The 13,820-nt window shown below is 49.9% G+C and overlaps 1 protein-coding gene across 3 annotated transcripts in view; it reads left to right on the top strand.

Annotated features, from left to right (window-relative positions):
• The window catches only part of ASAP3 (ArfGAP with SH3 domain, ankyrin repeat and PH domain 3), a 46,724-nt gene that overhangs the window by 16,134 nt on the left and 16,770 nt on the right, over positions 1-13,820 (top strand). For all 3 annotated transcript variants that reach the window (XM_032622341.1, XM_032622348.1, XM_032622337.1), the window contains exons 2-5: positions 8,357-8,429; positions 8,519-8,664; positions 11,533-11,607; positions 12,786-12,835. In XM_032622341.1, the coding sequence (XP_032478232.1) occupies positions 8,357-8,429; positions 8,519-8,664; positions 11,533-11,607; positions 12,786-12,835 (344 nt within the window). The remainder of the gene's footprint in view (positions 1-8,356; positions 8,430-8,518; positions 8,665-11,532; positions 11,608-12,785; positions 12,836-13,820) is intronic.

Genomic DNA, 13,820 nt, shown 5'->3' with positions numbered 1-13,820 from the left:
TTCTTTTTTTTTTTTTCGTGAGACTTTTTTATTGGTCTGTAGTGCTTTCTATATAAGTGTGCCTTCATAGGGCCATGGTAGTAACTCCTTGGATTTCCAGGGCCTGGGGCCCACAGACTGGGAATAAACAAGGGAGTTAGAGTCCAACAGTTAGAGTCCAACTGTCCCAGGTCTATCTCGGCCACTTCCTGGCTGTGTGAGCTCAGGCAACTTTCTTTAGTTCTCTGAGCCTCGCTAACTCATCAGCCAGATAGGAATAAAAGCAATGACTGTCGTATCAGGATGCTACGAGTCTTAAAGGGTGGATGTCAAATTACTTTACAAACTGTAAAGCCCTGTGCAAGTTTTAGATTGTATTCTTTCCTTAGTTTGTTTGCATTTCCTATGAGACCTGGGGCAAGAAACTCATCTGAGCTTTTGTTTTGCAGTCTGTAAAACGAGGAGGTAATGTTAGATTATCTCCAATATTCTGTGATTTAGTCTCTCAAGGCACAACATCAGGGTCCAAAACAAAGCTAGAAACTGGTTTTCTTCTCCTGTGTGAACTATACTTGAATTGGTAGAGGCTACCTGAAGAGCTGCCTCAACAAAATGATGGAACAAAACCAGAGTCAGTGGGAAAAATACTGTGACTGATTAATGATGGCTCCAATGGTCATGGGATGCCACAAAAAGGGGTGCCCATGCCCTGTATTATAATAGTCCAAAGGAGTGAATGTCTAATGGTGAAATTTAATCTGCAGCTCTCAAGGCCTTAGCTTTAGCAGCTCTGCCCCCTGGGCTGGGTCACCATGGTTACCACAGCTGGCTCTGAGAAATCACAGGAATGAAGAATGGCTTCTATTGATGAATCCTGACCCAGGAAGGGGGCATGCAGAAGGCCCTTCCAAGCAAGGCAGCTGGGCATGGCCCTAGTGCTGCCATCTATGATCTTTTGCCTGCAGAGAGCAAGAGCACAGTGTGTGTGTGTGTGTGTGTGTGTGTAGGGGGTGGCGGGGCACAAAGGGCAGTATCACCAACTGGAATTCAGACTTTGTCTAGGCCTAGCCAGGCAAGGCTGCCCGAAGGACTCCAGTTGGTTTTCCAAGTTCAGACATGTCCCTGGTACTCTGAGTTTCACCTGCCTTTGCCCAGTGCCTGCCCAGGCTCTTGCATGGACTCTTAGCTTTGAGAGAAATCTAAATGGCCATCACTACTAATCCAAAATCTGGTGCCTGAATCATGCTCTACCACCTGAAGTCCCTAAATACTTCAAGGTCACTCCTTCCAGGGTCACTTATTCTTGCTTAGGAACTTCTTCCTGTGTTTGAGCTGAAATCTGTTTCTGTCTCTCTAATTCTACCTCTCAGTCCTGGAAATCCTCTTCAGGGCCAACTTCAATAAATCTGTTCTCTCTCTAGTAGGACAGCCCTTGGAGTATATGCAGTTGGGGCCCTGACACTGCTGTCAACTCCCTTTTCTTTGGACAGGTCTCCCTCTGTCCCTCCCTCCTCCCTTCCTGTGTGAGGGGATGTTGAGGGGATATGGTAGAGATGGTGGAGCTGCAATTCACGCTCAGAGGCAGATCCAGTCCCAGGGTCAAAGAAGCCGTGTCCCTTAACCTCTGTGGGGCAGCTTGGTGTTATGGAAAGAACATTGGCCCTGGATTTGACCAGACCTGGGTCTAAGTTATGACTCTGCCACTGTTCAGCATTATGTGACCTGGACATACTTGGACATATTCCTTCCCCTGACAGCTTCATCTATAAAAATGCAGATGGTGATGCCTGTCTCAAATGGTGGCTGGGAGGGTGACAAGTAAGAGTCTGGCCCAGAGCCCTTACTCAGGCACTCAGGACATGTAACATCTTGCATTCTGTGTCTGCCCAGTGACAGAGGTTTCACTGCAGTTGCTCTGTACCTGTGGTTCCCACATCTTGCTGAGCAGGGTCATGGGGGTCGGGGGAGGTATCTTTAATTAGCTCAAGGAAAGTTGAGAAATTCCTAAATCAAATTCCATTTAATTTTGCAATGGATAACATCATTAGCAATCAAATAATAATGTTCTAAGCACTTTACCTATGTGAGTTCATTTAGTCTCCCCAACAACCCTATATAGTAGAAACTATTATCATCCTCATTTCGTGAATGGAAATTGAGGCACAGAGAGGTCACATAGCAAATAACCAAAATGGAGCTAGAATTCAAAACCAGGTAGTTTGGGGCCAGCCTCATACTTTTAGCAATGATGAGTTACTGCATCTCTGAAAGGTGGAATTAGACCAGTGATCCCCAAACTGGAGCATGCATCGCAATCACCCGGAGGGCTCGTTGAAACACAAATCGCTGGGCCCCACCTCCAGATTTTCTGATTCAGCTGAAGAATCTGCATTTCTAACACGTTCCCAGGTGAAGCTGTTGCTGCTGACCCTACTTTGAGAATCATTGACTACTGGGGATTAAAAGGACTCCCTGAGTCCAGAGGCTGATTTTGGGGTTTTGTTAACCTATCCAGTCACAGGCACGAGGAAAGAGGGCTGATCTCATACAGAGGCAGAAAACAAATCACAGTAAAAATCATACTCATGTTTTCCAAATGCCCCAAGCCTTGGCACCATGCTGTTATGTCTGTGATCTCATCTAAGCCTCACAGTAACTCTGTGAGTTAAGTGGAGAATGGATTTTTTTCCCCATGTGATATTATCTTCCTCCCATTTTAAAGAAGGGGAGGTTTAGAGATCTGGCTGGACTACTATCACCCAGGGAGATAGTTTTTGGGAGACTGGGGCTAGAATCGTAGCTTGGGACTCATCGTGCTGTGGTTGCCTCATTACTGGAGTTCTAAAAACCTCTGTGCCTTTCTCCAAATCCCTTCCCATCCCCAGGCTTTGGTCTGAATTTTCTCCTTAAAACGGTATTTCTTTAGCTTAAATTTTTGCCCCATTGTATCATAGAGGGTAGGTGTTATCAGTCATTTATACCCCAGTTCGAATGATTTTCAAATATTTTCTTGAGAAAAGGGTGATTAGAATTCCCCCCTCTTTGTTTCCCCTTCGGACACTTTGTGTTTATATGTCTGTGAGCCTTTTGAAGGAAGGGGCCATAAAATAGGCACCAGGAGATGCTTGTTGAAATGAATGAATGATCCTCTCCTTGCCCATCCTTCCCAGAGCGAGCCTCCCTCCTCTAGCATTTCTACCATTTATACCTAGTACTCCCCCACACGACGTCACAGCGCAGCCTCTTAGTCCAGTGCTCACAGCCAAGCACCACAGCTTAAAGCTTTCCCTGTTCCTCCTAAGCAGACACAGCTCTGCTTTCCCTGGGCTCTGAGGTACCTTGTCCATCTTCCATTATAACCCTAATCACATTGCATTATAAATATCTATTTACTTGTCTTGCTCTTCCCTTAGATGGTGGTGTCCCTAAGAGCTGAGATTGTGTCTCTTATGCAGGATGTGAACACATAGCAGGCACTCAATAACTAGTTGAATGAATGAATGAATAGCTGTGTGAACCTTGGTTGCTAAGAGCAGTAGGGGCAGGAATGGTATCTAGCCAGGAAGCCATTTCCTGATACATTTCTGACAAGGGCATCAAGGGACAGTTTGTGGGTGATTAGGATGACTTGCCTGCTTGTACCAGTAAGAGCTAGGTTCAGCTACAAGTGACAGAATACCTAGCATAACAGTGGCTCAAATAAGATAGACATTTACTTTTCTTTCATGTAAAAGACGCCTATAGATAAGTAGTCCAAAGTTGATAGGGTGGCTCCACAGTCACCAGGGACAAGGCTACTACTTTGCTGCTCCACCATCCATAACGTGTGGCTTCTACCTCATGGTCCAAGACGGCTGCCTGAGCTCTAGACCTCACAAATGCATTCTAGATAGGAGAAAAGTATGACAGGACACCCCTCCCTGCCTTTTCTTTCTTTTCTTTATTAATTTTTTTTCTTTATTTTTGGAGCAGTTTTAGGTTCACAGCAAAATTGAGTGGAAAGTATAGAGAGTTCCCAAACACCCCTGGCCCTACACAGGCACAGCCTCCCCTACAATTACCATCCCACACCAGCATGGTACATTTGTTAAAATCAGTGAACCTACACTGACACATCATTATCACCCAAAGTCCATAGTTTACATTAAGGTTCACTCTTTTTTTTTTTTTTTTTTTAATTAATTAATTTATTTATTTTTGGCTGCATTGGGTCTTCGTTGCTTTCTCTATTTGCGGCAAGCAGGGGCTACTCTTCATTGCAGTGCGCCAGCCTCTCATTGTGGTGGCTTCACTTGTTGCAGAGCACAGGTTCTAGGCACACGGGCTTCAGTAGTTGTGGCACATGGGCTCAGTAGATGTGGCTCGCAGGCTCAGTAGCTGTGGCACACGGACTTAGTGGCTCCACGGCATGTGGGATCTTCCTGGACCAGGGATTGAACCCGTGTCCCCTGCATTGGCAGGCAGATTCTTAACCACTGCTCCACCAGGGAAGTCCCTTAAGGTTCACTCTTGGTGTTATACATTCTATGAGTTTTGACAACTGTATAGTGACATGTATCCACTATCCTGGTATCATACAGAATAGTTTCACTGCCTAAAACTCCTTTGTGCTCCACTTATTCATCCCTCCCTTCCCCCAACTCCTGGCAACCACTGATTTTTTAGTTTCCATCGTTTTGCCTTTTCTAGAATGTCATATAGTTGGAATCCTACAGTCTGTAGCCTTTTCAGATTGGCTTCTTTCACTTAGTAATATGCATTTCAGTTTCCTTCATGTCTTTTGTGGCTTGATAGCTCACTTCATTTTAGCACTAAGTAATAGTACATTGTCTTCCAAGTTTGGGCAGTTATGAATAAAGTTGCTACAAACAATCCATGTGTAAGTCTTTATGTGGAAATAAGTTTCAACTCATTTGGTAAATACCAAGGAGAGCAGTTGCTGGATCATATGGTAAATGTATGTTTAGTTTTGTAGGAAACTGCAAAACTGGATTCCAAAGTGGCTGTGCCCTTTTGCATTCCCACCAGCAATGTATGAGAGTTCCTGTTGTTCCACATCTTCACCAGCATTTGGTGTTGTCAGTGTTTTGGGTTTTGGTCATCCTAATAGGTGTGTAATCCCTCCCTTCCTTTTTTTTTTTTATAAATCATTTATTTTATTTATTTATCTTTAGCTGCATTGGGTCCTCGTTGCTGCGTGCGGGCCTCTCATTGTGGTGGCCTCTCGTTGCAGAGTACGGGCTTCAGTAGTTGTGGCTCGCGGGCTCCAGAGGCAAACTCAGCAGCTGTGGTGCACGGGCTCAGTTGTTCCGCTGCACACGGGATCCTCCTGGACCAGGGCTCGAGCCCGCGTCCCCTGCACTGGCAGGCGGACTCTCAACCACTGCACCACCAGGAAAGTCCCCTCCCTTCCTTTCAAAACTACTTTCTGGAAGCTAACAAATGATATATCCATTACATACCATTGGTTAGAACTGTCACATGACCACATTTAGCTGCAAGTTAGGCTGGGAAATGTAGTCTCTCTTTTTTTGGCTGTGTTGGGTCTTAATTGCTGCGCGCGGGCTTTCTCTAGTTGCAGCGAGCCGGGGCTACTCTTTGTTGTGGTGCGCGGTCTTCTCATTGCAGCTGCTTCTCTTGCCGCGGAGCATGGGCTCTAGGTGCACGGGCTTCAGTAGTTGTGGCACATGGACTCAGTAGCTGTGGCTTGCAGGCTCTAGAGCACAAGCTGAGTAGCTGTGGCGCACGGGCTTAGTTGCTCTGCAGCATGTGGGATCTTCCCGGCCCAGGGCTCGAACCTGTGTCTCCTGCATTGGCAGGCGGATTCTTAACCACTGCGCCACCAGGGAAGCCCCAGAAATGTAGTCTTTATTGTGAGTGGCCAAGTGGCCATCTGAAAAGTCAGAGTCCTGATTGCTAAGGAGGAAGAAAGAATGGATTGGGAGCCAACCTGCAGCCTCTGCTACACTGCAGGGAAGAGAGATCCTCTCAAACTAGCTTAAGCAGTAAAGGAATTTGTTTGCTAGGTTCAGGGGTATTTCATGGAGGCCCAAGGACAGGAAGTATGGAAGGGCCTCTGAGGGTGAAGGATCTGAAAAGTTGCCAGACACCAGGGCAGCTCTTCTCTTGCGCTACTCTGTGGCAGCATGGGTCTCATTTGCTTCTTTCTACACATCTACTTTGTTCTTTTCCCTTTGCTTAAACACTTCCAATCAATTAGCTAGCTTTCCAGAGCCCGATTCCAAATTCCTTGGAAAGAGAATCTGATTGGCCCAGCTTAGGTCAGGTGTCAACCCTGGCCCAGTCAACTCTGGCTAGGTGTTTGGGGAACCAGGCAGCAAGGGCCCAACTGTAGAGGGGTTTTCAGAGAACGGGTGTCATGGGATAGGAAGACTCCCCAAAGGGTATCTAGAGCATGGACATAGACCTCTCAGGTCTGTGTCCCAGGGCTTTGCAAACCATCATTCATTTAGATAAACAATTATTGAGCACCTTTTGTATGCTAGGCACATGGACCTCCCTTCTAGGGAGTTTTCTAAACCTCTTTGGAATTTGTTCATATCTTTAACCTGCACTGTCTTTTGGAGTCCTAGCTCCTTAAATTAATCAACTCTTATCTTTCCCTTTCAAGTTTCAAGGTGGGAGTCAAGGGCTTTGGCAAACACGTGTTTCCCTGTCTAGCTCTTTGGGAGCTACAGACATGTCCGTGTTCTCCCCTCTTCTCTTTGTCTCTCAGATAGAAACGTCTTAGTTCTTTAGCTGAGTCAGTTATGGCCCCCTCTCCCCAATCTCCCCAGGTCCTCAACTTTCTTTCTTCAGCTTTGGGATGGGCCTCTACTGGTCCCAAACATGAAAGTATCTCAAGGTCATACTCAGGGGAGAGACTGTTAGGTTTCTATTCGCTGGAGGAAAAGTACCCAGAATTTGATGGGTACTTTTTAGCATCAGGAGCAACTGCTGACAATCAGAGGTACTGTTCATTTAGGACACACTCTGTGCTCAGCACCAAACTAAACCCTTTATGTGAATCATCTCATACATACAGTCCTCATAATAACCCTGAGAGGTAGGCATTATTTCCCTCATTTTACAGATAGCTAATCAGGGAGCTCAGAAAGAATAGGCAACTTGCCCAAAGTCACACAACATCTGGGCAATGGAGCTGGGCTTCAGAACCAGACCCCTCTCCCTCCAGAGGCTTCCCGTGTGCCCAGGGCGTCTGAAGACACTCTGCATCGCCTCCAGGGACTGCCCTGTGCTTGTCCTCCTGGGAGTTTGGTTTAGAATCTTTGCAGATACCATTCCAAATGTTTGCTAACTCTTGCCACATTGAAGTAACTCTTTGGCGATCAAACTTTGATCCCATTATCGTCACTGGACAAAATAGGGGGGGCTGGGGTCAGGGTGCAGCCATCGTGTGTGGATGGAGCGCTGTACTAGGGCACCCCCTGGAAGCCCAGCTCTGCTGCTTCCCCACTATTTGACTCTAGGCAAGACCCACCCCTCTCTTGGCCTCAGTTTCCTCATCTGTGGCTCTGTGGGCCCTTTGCAACCCTAATTCTATAATTTCCCACTTAACTATGCATTTCATGAGGTTGGCAGCTTCTGTACCCCACTGAGAGAGGGGTGTGTCTGGGAGGTTTCCATCCGGGCTGAGCCGCCCGGGGCACGTGTCTCCTGCACGTGATGCTGTCACATCTTCTGGCTTCCCCACAGTCTGCTGTTTGTTCTGCAACCCCTGGAATTTGGGGTTGCCTGACGTCCCAGCAGTTCTCTCCAGGGGGGGCTGAGTGTCCACCTCTACTGTCCTCATCTCACTTCCCACCGATGGTGTCCCAGCCTCTTCCTCCTTATCCTCACGTGGCTGCTTACTGAGCCTGGGGTTTGGGGAACAAGCTTTCCCCATCTGAGTCTTTTGAGATTATAGAGATGTCCATGTTTTCCTCTAGTATTTTGCTAAGCGTCGTGTATGTGTTCGTCAAATCACTCTCTCAGCAACTCTGTAGTGTCATCCTCATTTTGCAGAAGAGGCACCCTAGGCTCAGAGAGGCGAACAGATTTATCTAGGTTGACACACTAGTTAGTGCCAGAGCCGAGATTCAGACCCTGGCCTGGTATACCCCACTATGCCACGTGCCTTGGAATTGCTGTTTACTTGTCCCGCATGAGGAGGAAAGCCTGGCGTTCCTGGTGTGGTATGACTGGTCTGTGGCTTCCCATGTGGTCTGGGTGGGGGAGGGTGGCCTGTTTTATGTTTCGTCGGGGTGCAGGGGGACCCTAGGAAGGGAACTATGTGTGTGTTTGGAGGGTGGGATCACAGAGTCAGGCACCCCTCCTGGCTGAGCATCCCTGAACCTCTGTCCACATTTGTTTCCAGATGCTGGAAGGAGACCAGGCCATCCTACAGAGAATAAAGAAGGCTGTGCGGGCGATCCATAGCTCCGGCCTCGGTGAGTGAGCCTGCTTGGTGCCAGCCTGGCAAGGCAGCCCTTTCCCCAGCTCCAGCCTGGAACTAACTCTGCGCCTCCCTGCTCCACAGGGCACGTGGAGAACGAGGAGCAGTACCGAGAGGCCGTGGAGTCCTTGGGCAACAGCCACCTGTCTCAAAACAGTCACGAGCTGTCCACTGGCTTCCTGAACTTGGCCGTGTTCACCCGTGAGGTGGCCGCCCTCTTCAAGAACCTGGTGAGGCCCTGCTCCTCTTTCACTCAGCCTCAGCCCAGGCTCAGGCAAATCTAATCAGTGACTTAAAAGGCCGACTGAGAGGGCTTCCTTGGTGGTGCAGTGGTTGAGAGTCCGCCTGCCGATGCAGGGGACACAGGTTCGTGCCCCGGTTCCGGAAGATCCCATATGCCGCGGAGCGGCTGGGCCCGTGAGCCATGGCCGCTGAGCCTGTGCGTCCGGAGCCTGTGCTCCTCAACGGGAGAGGCCACAACAGTGAGAGGCCCGCGTACGGGGGGGGAAAAAAAAAAAACCCGACTGGGAAAGGGTTGGTTTCCACCCTTCTTTCAGGTTTCCCATGACCTCTAGTCTCCCTTGACCTCTGACCCATGACCTGAGGTTCCTTTCCAGTTCTTTTATTTTTTTTTAAATATTTATTTATTTATTTATTTTGGCTGCGCCGGGTCTTAGTTGCAGCACGCAGGATCTTTAGTTGCGGCATGCGGACTTCTTAGTTGCAGCGTGCGTGTGGGATCTAGTTCCCTGACCAGGGACGGAACCCGGGCCCCCTGCATTGGGAGCGCAGAGTCTTACTCACTGGACCACCAGGGAGGTCCCCCTTCCCAGTTCTGACCTCCTATTTGCATTCTTCTTCCTCTCTGACTTCTTTCCGGCCGGCGTCTCCTCTCCCCTCTCTCCCTCCCTCCCTGCCCTCCTCCTTCTCCTCTGTGGTGAGCACCCAGGAGCAGAGGGGGTCTCACAGTGGGGAGGAGCCCCACTCAAGGGAGGGCAGGCTCGGGTTCCTGTCTTTGCACCACTGCCTCTCCTTCACCCTCTTTGTCCTCTGCTTTCCCAGCCATACCTGCTTTGTCCTCAAAGGCAAGAACGTGCCTTGCCTCAGCAAGCCTCTCAGCTCCTGCACGTGGCCCAGTGGCCTCAGGTTCCTTCCTGAGATGGCCTCCTCCCTGTCCGCCAAGTCCCCGCCTCAAGGCTACCCCAAGACATGAGCTCTTTCCTGGTGCAGGCATGTTCTCAGTACTTCACATGTGTTAACATTTCATCCTGGAGCACAGCTCTGTGGGGTTGTTTTTACTATTGTCCACCCCTGTACAGGCTAGGAAACTAAGACACGAGGTTAAGCACCTTGTCCGAGGTCACACAGCTGATTTGAACCCAGCATCCGAGCACAAGCCTGGCTGTACCACCTCCCAGGAAAGCCTGTCTCCCTCTAGGCTTCATAGCTTTTGGCCCAGCTTTCGTGGCTCAAGTTCCACCCAGGGCCCTTCCTGGCTGGCGGGGACCACATCATCTCTACGAGGCAGTTTGCTTAGTGATCAAGCACCCACACCTCAGGCTTAGACTCAGGCCTTGAATCCCTGCTTTGCTGCTCACTAGGTGTATGACCCTGGGCAAGTGCCTCAGTCTGCCCAAGCCTCATCTGTAAAATGGGGATAACAGTGGTCCCCACCTCACAGAGTGGTGATGAGGATTTCGCAAGTTAAGTGCCTGTTCCAGGGTAGCGCTCAGTTAACATTAGCTAATATTGCCATCTGTCATCATTTTGTCTTTTTGCGTAGCACTGCCTCGCGCCCTGTCCTGCACGTAGAGGCCTTTAACAGTGTTTGGGTTCAACTGAATCAGTGACATCTTTTGTCTTTACCTCTCCTCCCCTTGTTTCAGTCAAACTAGTGTTTGCTGAGCGTCTCCTCAGTGGTGGGTGGTGTACCAGGGGCTGGTGACACGGGGAAGAGTCAGACTGCCTTGGAGAGCCACAGCCTAGTCGAGGAACTGAGATGTGAAATGACACCAAGCAAGACCAGCAGTGTGGCACAAACTCAAGGACCCAGTGGCTTGGGTCAGAGGCCTAGGGCTGCCATGGCTCAGAAAAGGGGAGGTCAGGATAGGCCACAGGAGAAAATAGTCAGAAAGGCTTCCTGGAGGAGGGGAGGCCCGAGCTGTACCTTGAAAGGTGGGCTGAAATATTAGATAGGCTGTTTTGAGTTGCCAAATAACAGAAATTCAACTCAAACTAGGTTAATTTTTTTCTTTTTATATGTCTTTTTCTCTCTTTCAATCTTTTTTTTTTTTTTGGCCACGCCACATAACTTGTGGGATCTTAGTTCCCTGACTAGGGATTGAACCTGGGCCCACCCAGCCCTGGCAGTGAAAGCGCTGAGTCCTAACCATTGGACCACCAGGGAATTCCCTAGGTTAATTTTTAAAAAGAGAATTCACTGGCCCCTGTAATGGGAAGTCCAGGTATGCAGCTGGTCTTAGGCTCCTTTTCTTTCTCTTAAAGAGTTTCTCTCTGTCTCTGCTCAGTGGGCAGGCCCAGATTCACACCTTACAGAAGAAAGACAATCTTTCTCCCATGACTTTGGCAGAGAAGTCCCAGGAGGTATCCTGATTGGCTGGCTTGGGTCATGTGCCTGTTTCTGATCCAATCACAGTAGCCGGAGGGTGGGGCACTCTGGTCAGCTCTGACTCCTGTGTTCACCCCATGTGACCATAGGGAATAGGTTCCCCACATTATAAGAGGAGTCGAGGAACTAGCCAGACAGAAACAACAGATGGCGCTACAGGTGGACCTCAGAGGGTCAGAGAGGAGAGGTGAGGGTGTCCCTCTGGCAAAGGGACAAAGACAGGCTGACCATGGATGCCATGGATTGAGCAGTGAGGTGATAAGGCGGATTAGTCAGGGGAGGGGAAGAGCGTCCACAGGAGGCCGACCCCGCCACCCCTTGTACTCCTTCACCTTCTCGTCTTTCTCTCCCCTGCCTCCTTTACCCCAGTGCCGTCCTTGGCCTTGTGCTGCTTCACCGTACCCTGAGCCCCTTGGGGCTGGATGGACAGTCACCCAAGGTGGGGTATGGGGGTCTCTGCTTTTTCCAGGTTCAGAACCTGAACAACATTGTCTCTTTCCCCCTGGACAGTCTGTTGAAGGGGCAGCTGAGGGACGGGCGACAGGTGAGTTTCCACATGGGCAGCAGGGGGAGTGCAGAGGTGGTGGGATGGAGCAAGACAGGGGTGGGCAGGAGACGACAGGGGAGGCAAGGCTGGGCTGAGGACGGAAGCCAAGCGAGGCTGTCACAGTGGGTGTGCTGACCCCACATTACTGACCCTCAGGGTGACAGGAGGACCTGGCCCTGGGGTGAGCCTAGGATGGCTGACTTACTGTCTGCCAGGGCCCTTTACAACAACCCAATGAGGCGGGGGTCCTGTAGGTGCTGTTATCCCCATTTTGCAGTTGAGGAAACTGAGGCTCAGGGAGTTTGGTACCTGCTTACAGTTTACACAGCTGGTCAGTGGAGGAGCCGGTGTGAGAGTCAGGCCTCCTGACTCCCATGCTTGGCTGCTCTCTCTGCAGCAGGCAGCTCCTGGCTAGAGGCAAAGTAGAACTCAAAGAGAGTAACAGAATAATCTCCCTGGGAAGTCTGCCCCAGAAGGCCCCTGAGAGGTTCTCCCCGCAGAGGCTTTCCTCCTCGCCCCGGAAACCACCCAAACCAGACCAGCAGCTTTTTCGCCTGGTAGACTGGGGCACCTTGGAAGTTTAGGGGTGGGGGCAGGGGGGCTGTTCTGAAGGGTGTGAGTAGCCTGCTGGATGAGGCCCAGGCAAACTAGGCCAGGGATAAGCCAGGTCTCTCCGGCTTGCTGTGTGGCCTCAGGTAGACTTCTTAGCCTCTCTGTGCATATGTCCCTCCACCTGTACCTTCCTGTTGAAAGGGTGAGCAAGTACCAGGCAGGAGAAAACAGTGGGGCAAAGTTAGGGGAGGATTCTGATCTTTATCCTCCATCCTTTTCCTCATGGTGATCTCCATCTTCTAAGGGAGGGGACTCAGGGCAGACCCCCCAAAATCTCCCCAATACCCTAGGCCTGAGCCTACCAATTCAGATGGATTACTGGCAACTGCGGGAAGAGGTCAGTTGGAAGAAGGGGCTCAGCTCTGAGAAATGGGGTTGGTTGGGTCTATTTTGGGGGGGTCAGGTTTGCAGTCAGGGCTATGTGGGCAGCGGGGGGTTGGATTGTGGCTCTGAGCAGCACAGGGGAGCATGCAAGTGCAGGGTCCCCCTAATGGTAGCAAAGTGTACCGTAGATTCCAGACCCCAAGAGCCCCTTTGGGCAAATTGTTCTTTCTGAAATACAGGATTCTAAAAAGCAACTGGAGAAGGCATGGAAGGACTACGAAGCCAAAATGTAAGTGGCTGCAGCCAGGATGGTTTGTCCAGGAGAGCAATGTTTCTGTTGCAGTGGGAGGCTGGATATGGGGAAGAACCTAAGTGCTGCCAGGCAGGGCACGTCACCCAGAAGCACATGGCACCTCGCTCTCTAGAAATGTTTATGGGGGCTGGTTTATGCCCAGGCCTGACGGGAGTCTGGGGGCTGGACCACGAGATGACTAAAGGGGAGCTATTGTGAAGGGACCCCAAGCTGCTGCTCTCAGAGACTCATCTGCTCAGTGGTGCCAGACATGGGCAGAGAGATGGAAAGGAGCATCCATTTACTCAACACCTCCATGTGCCAGACATCCATCCTCACACTCACCCAGCCCTGTGAGGGAGATATGAGTATCCCAATTATCAGAGGAGGAATTAGAGGTTCAGAGCGGTTAAGTTACTTGCCCGAGGCCACACAGCTAGGCAGAGGCAGAGCTGGGATTCACGTTCGTTGATCCTATTTCTGCAGCACCAGGCAGTATCTATAAACATTTAGCTGGACACAGAGGATGAAAGGCCATACCCGGGCCTCTTGTGTGCAACACACAATACTCCAGATTTCTCTCTCTAGCTACTGGGACATTAGGGAGACAGAGGGAGTCCCAGGTACCCAGTAACCAACTGCCCCTGAGCTGGGACCCCTCGGGCTCTGCCTGCCAAACTCTGTCCAGGTCCTGGCCCCAGCCCTCTGCCAGGACCCAGCTGGGCCCCCTGTACCTCAGGGCACCGTTTGCTCTTCTTTGTAAAATTTTGGCTTCTCTTGCATTTTGCAAAAGCAATATGTGTTCATTATGAAAAACTTAGAAAATATGGAGAAGTAGAAGAGGAAACATTTTTAATTCTCTCTAGAAGAGGAGGGTCATGTGGGGGAATATCTAGTGCTTCTCTATTGTTAGAGTTTTTTTACATAGTGTGTGTAACACTGTAACTTCATCATTTTAAAAAGTGGAGGGTGGGGGGGTTCC

The sequence above is a fragment of the Phocoena sinus genome, chromosome 1, assembly GCF_008692025.1.
Source record: "Phocoena sinus isolate mPhoSin1 chromosome 1, mPhoSin1.pri, whole genome shotgun sequence".
NCBI classification, from domain to species: Eukaryota; Metazoa; Chordata; class Mammalia; order Artiodactyla; family Phocoenidae; genus Phocoena; species Phocoena sinus.
This window is presented reverse-complemented; position numbering and strand designations above follow the sequence as displayed.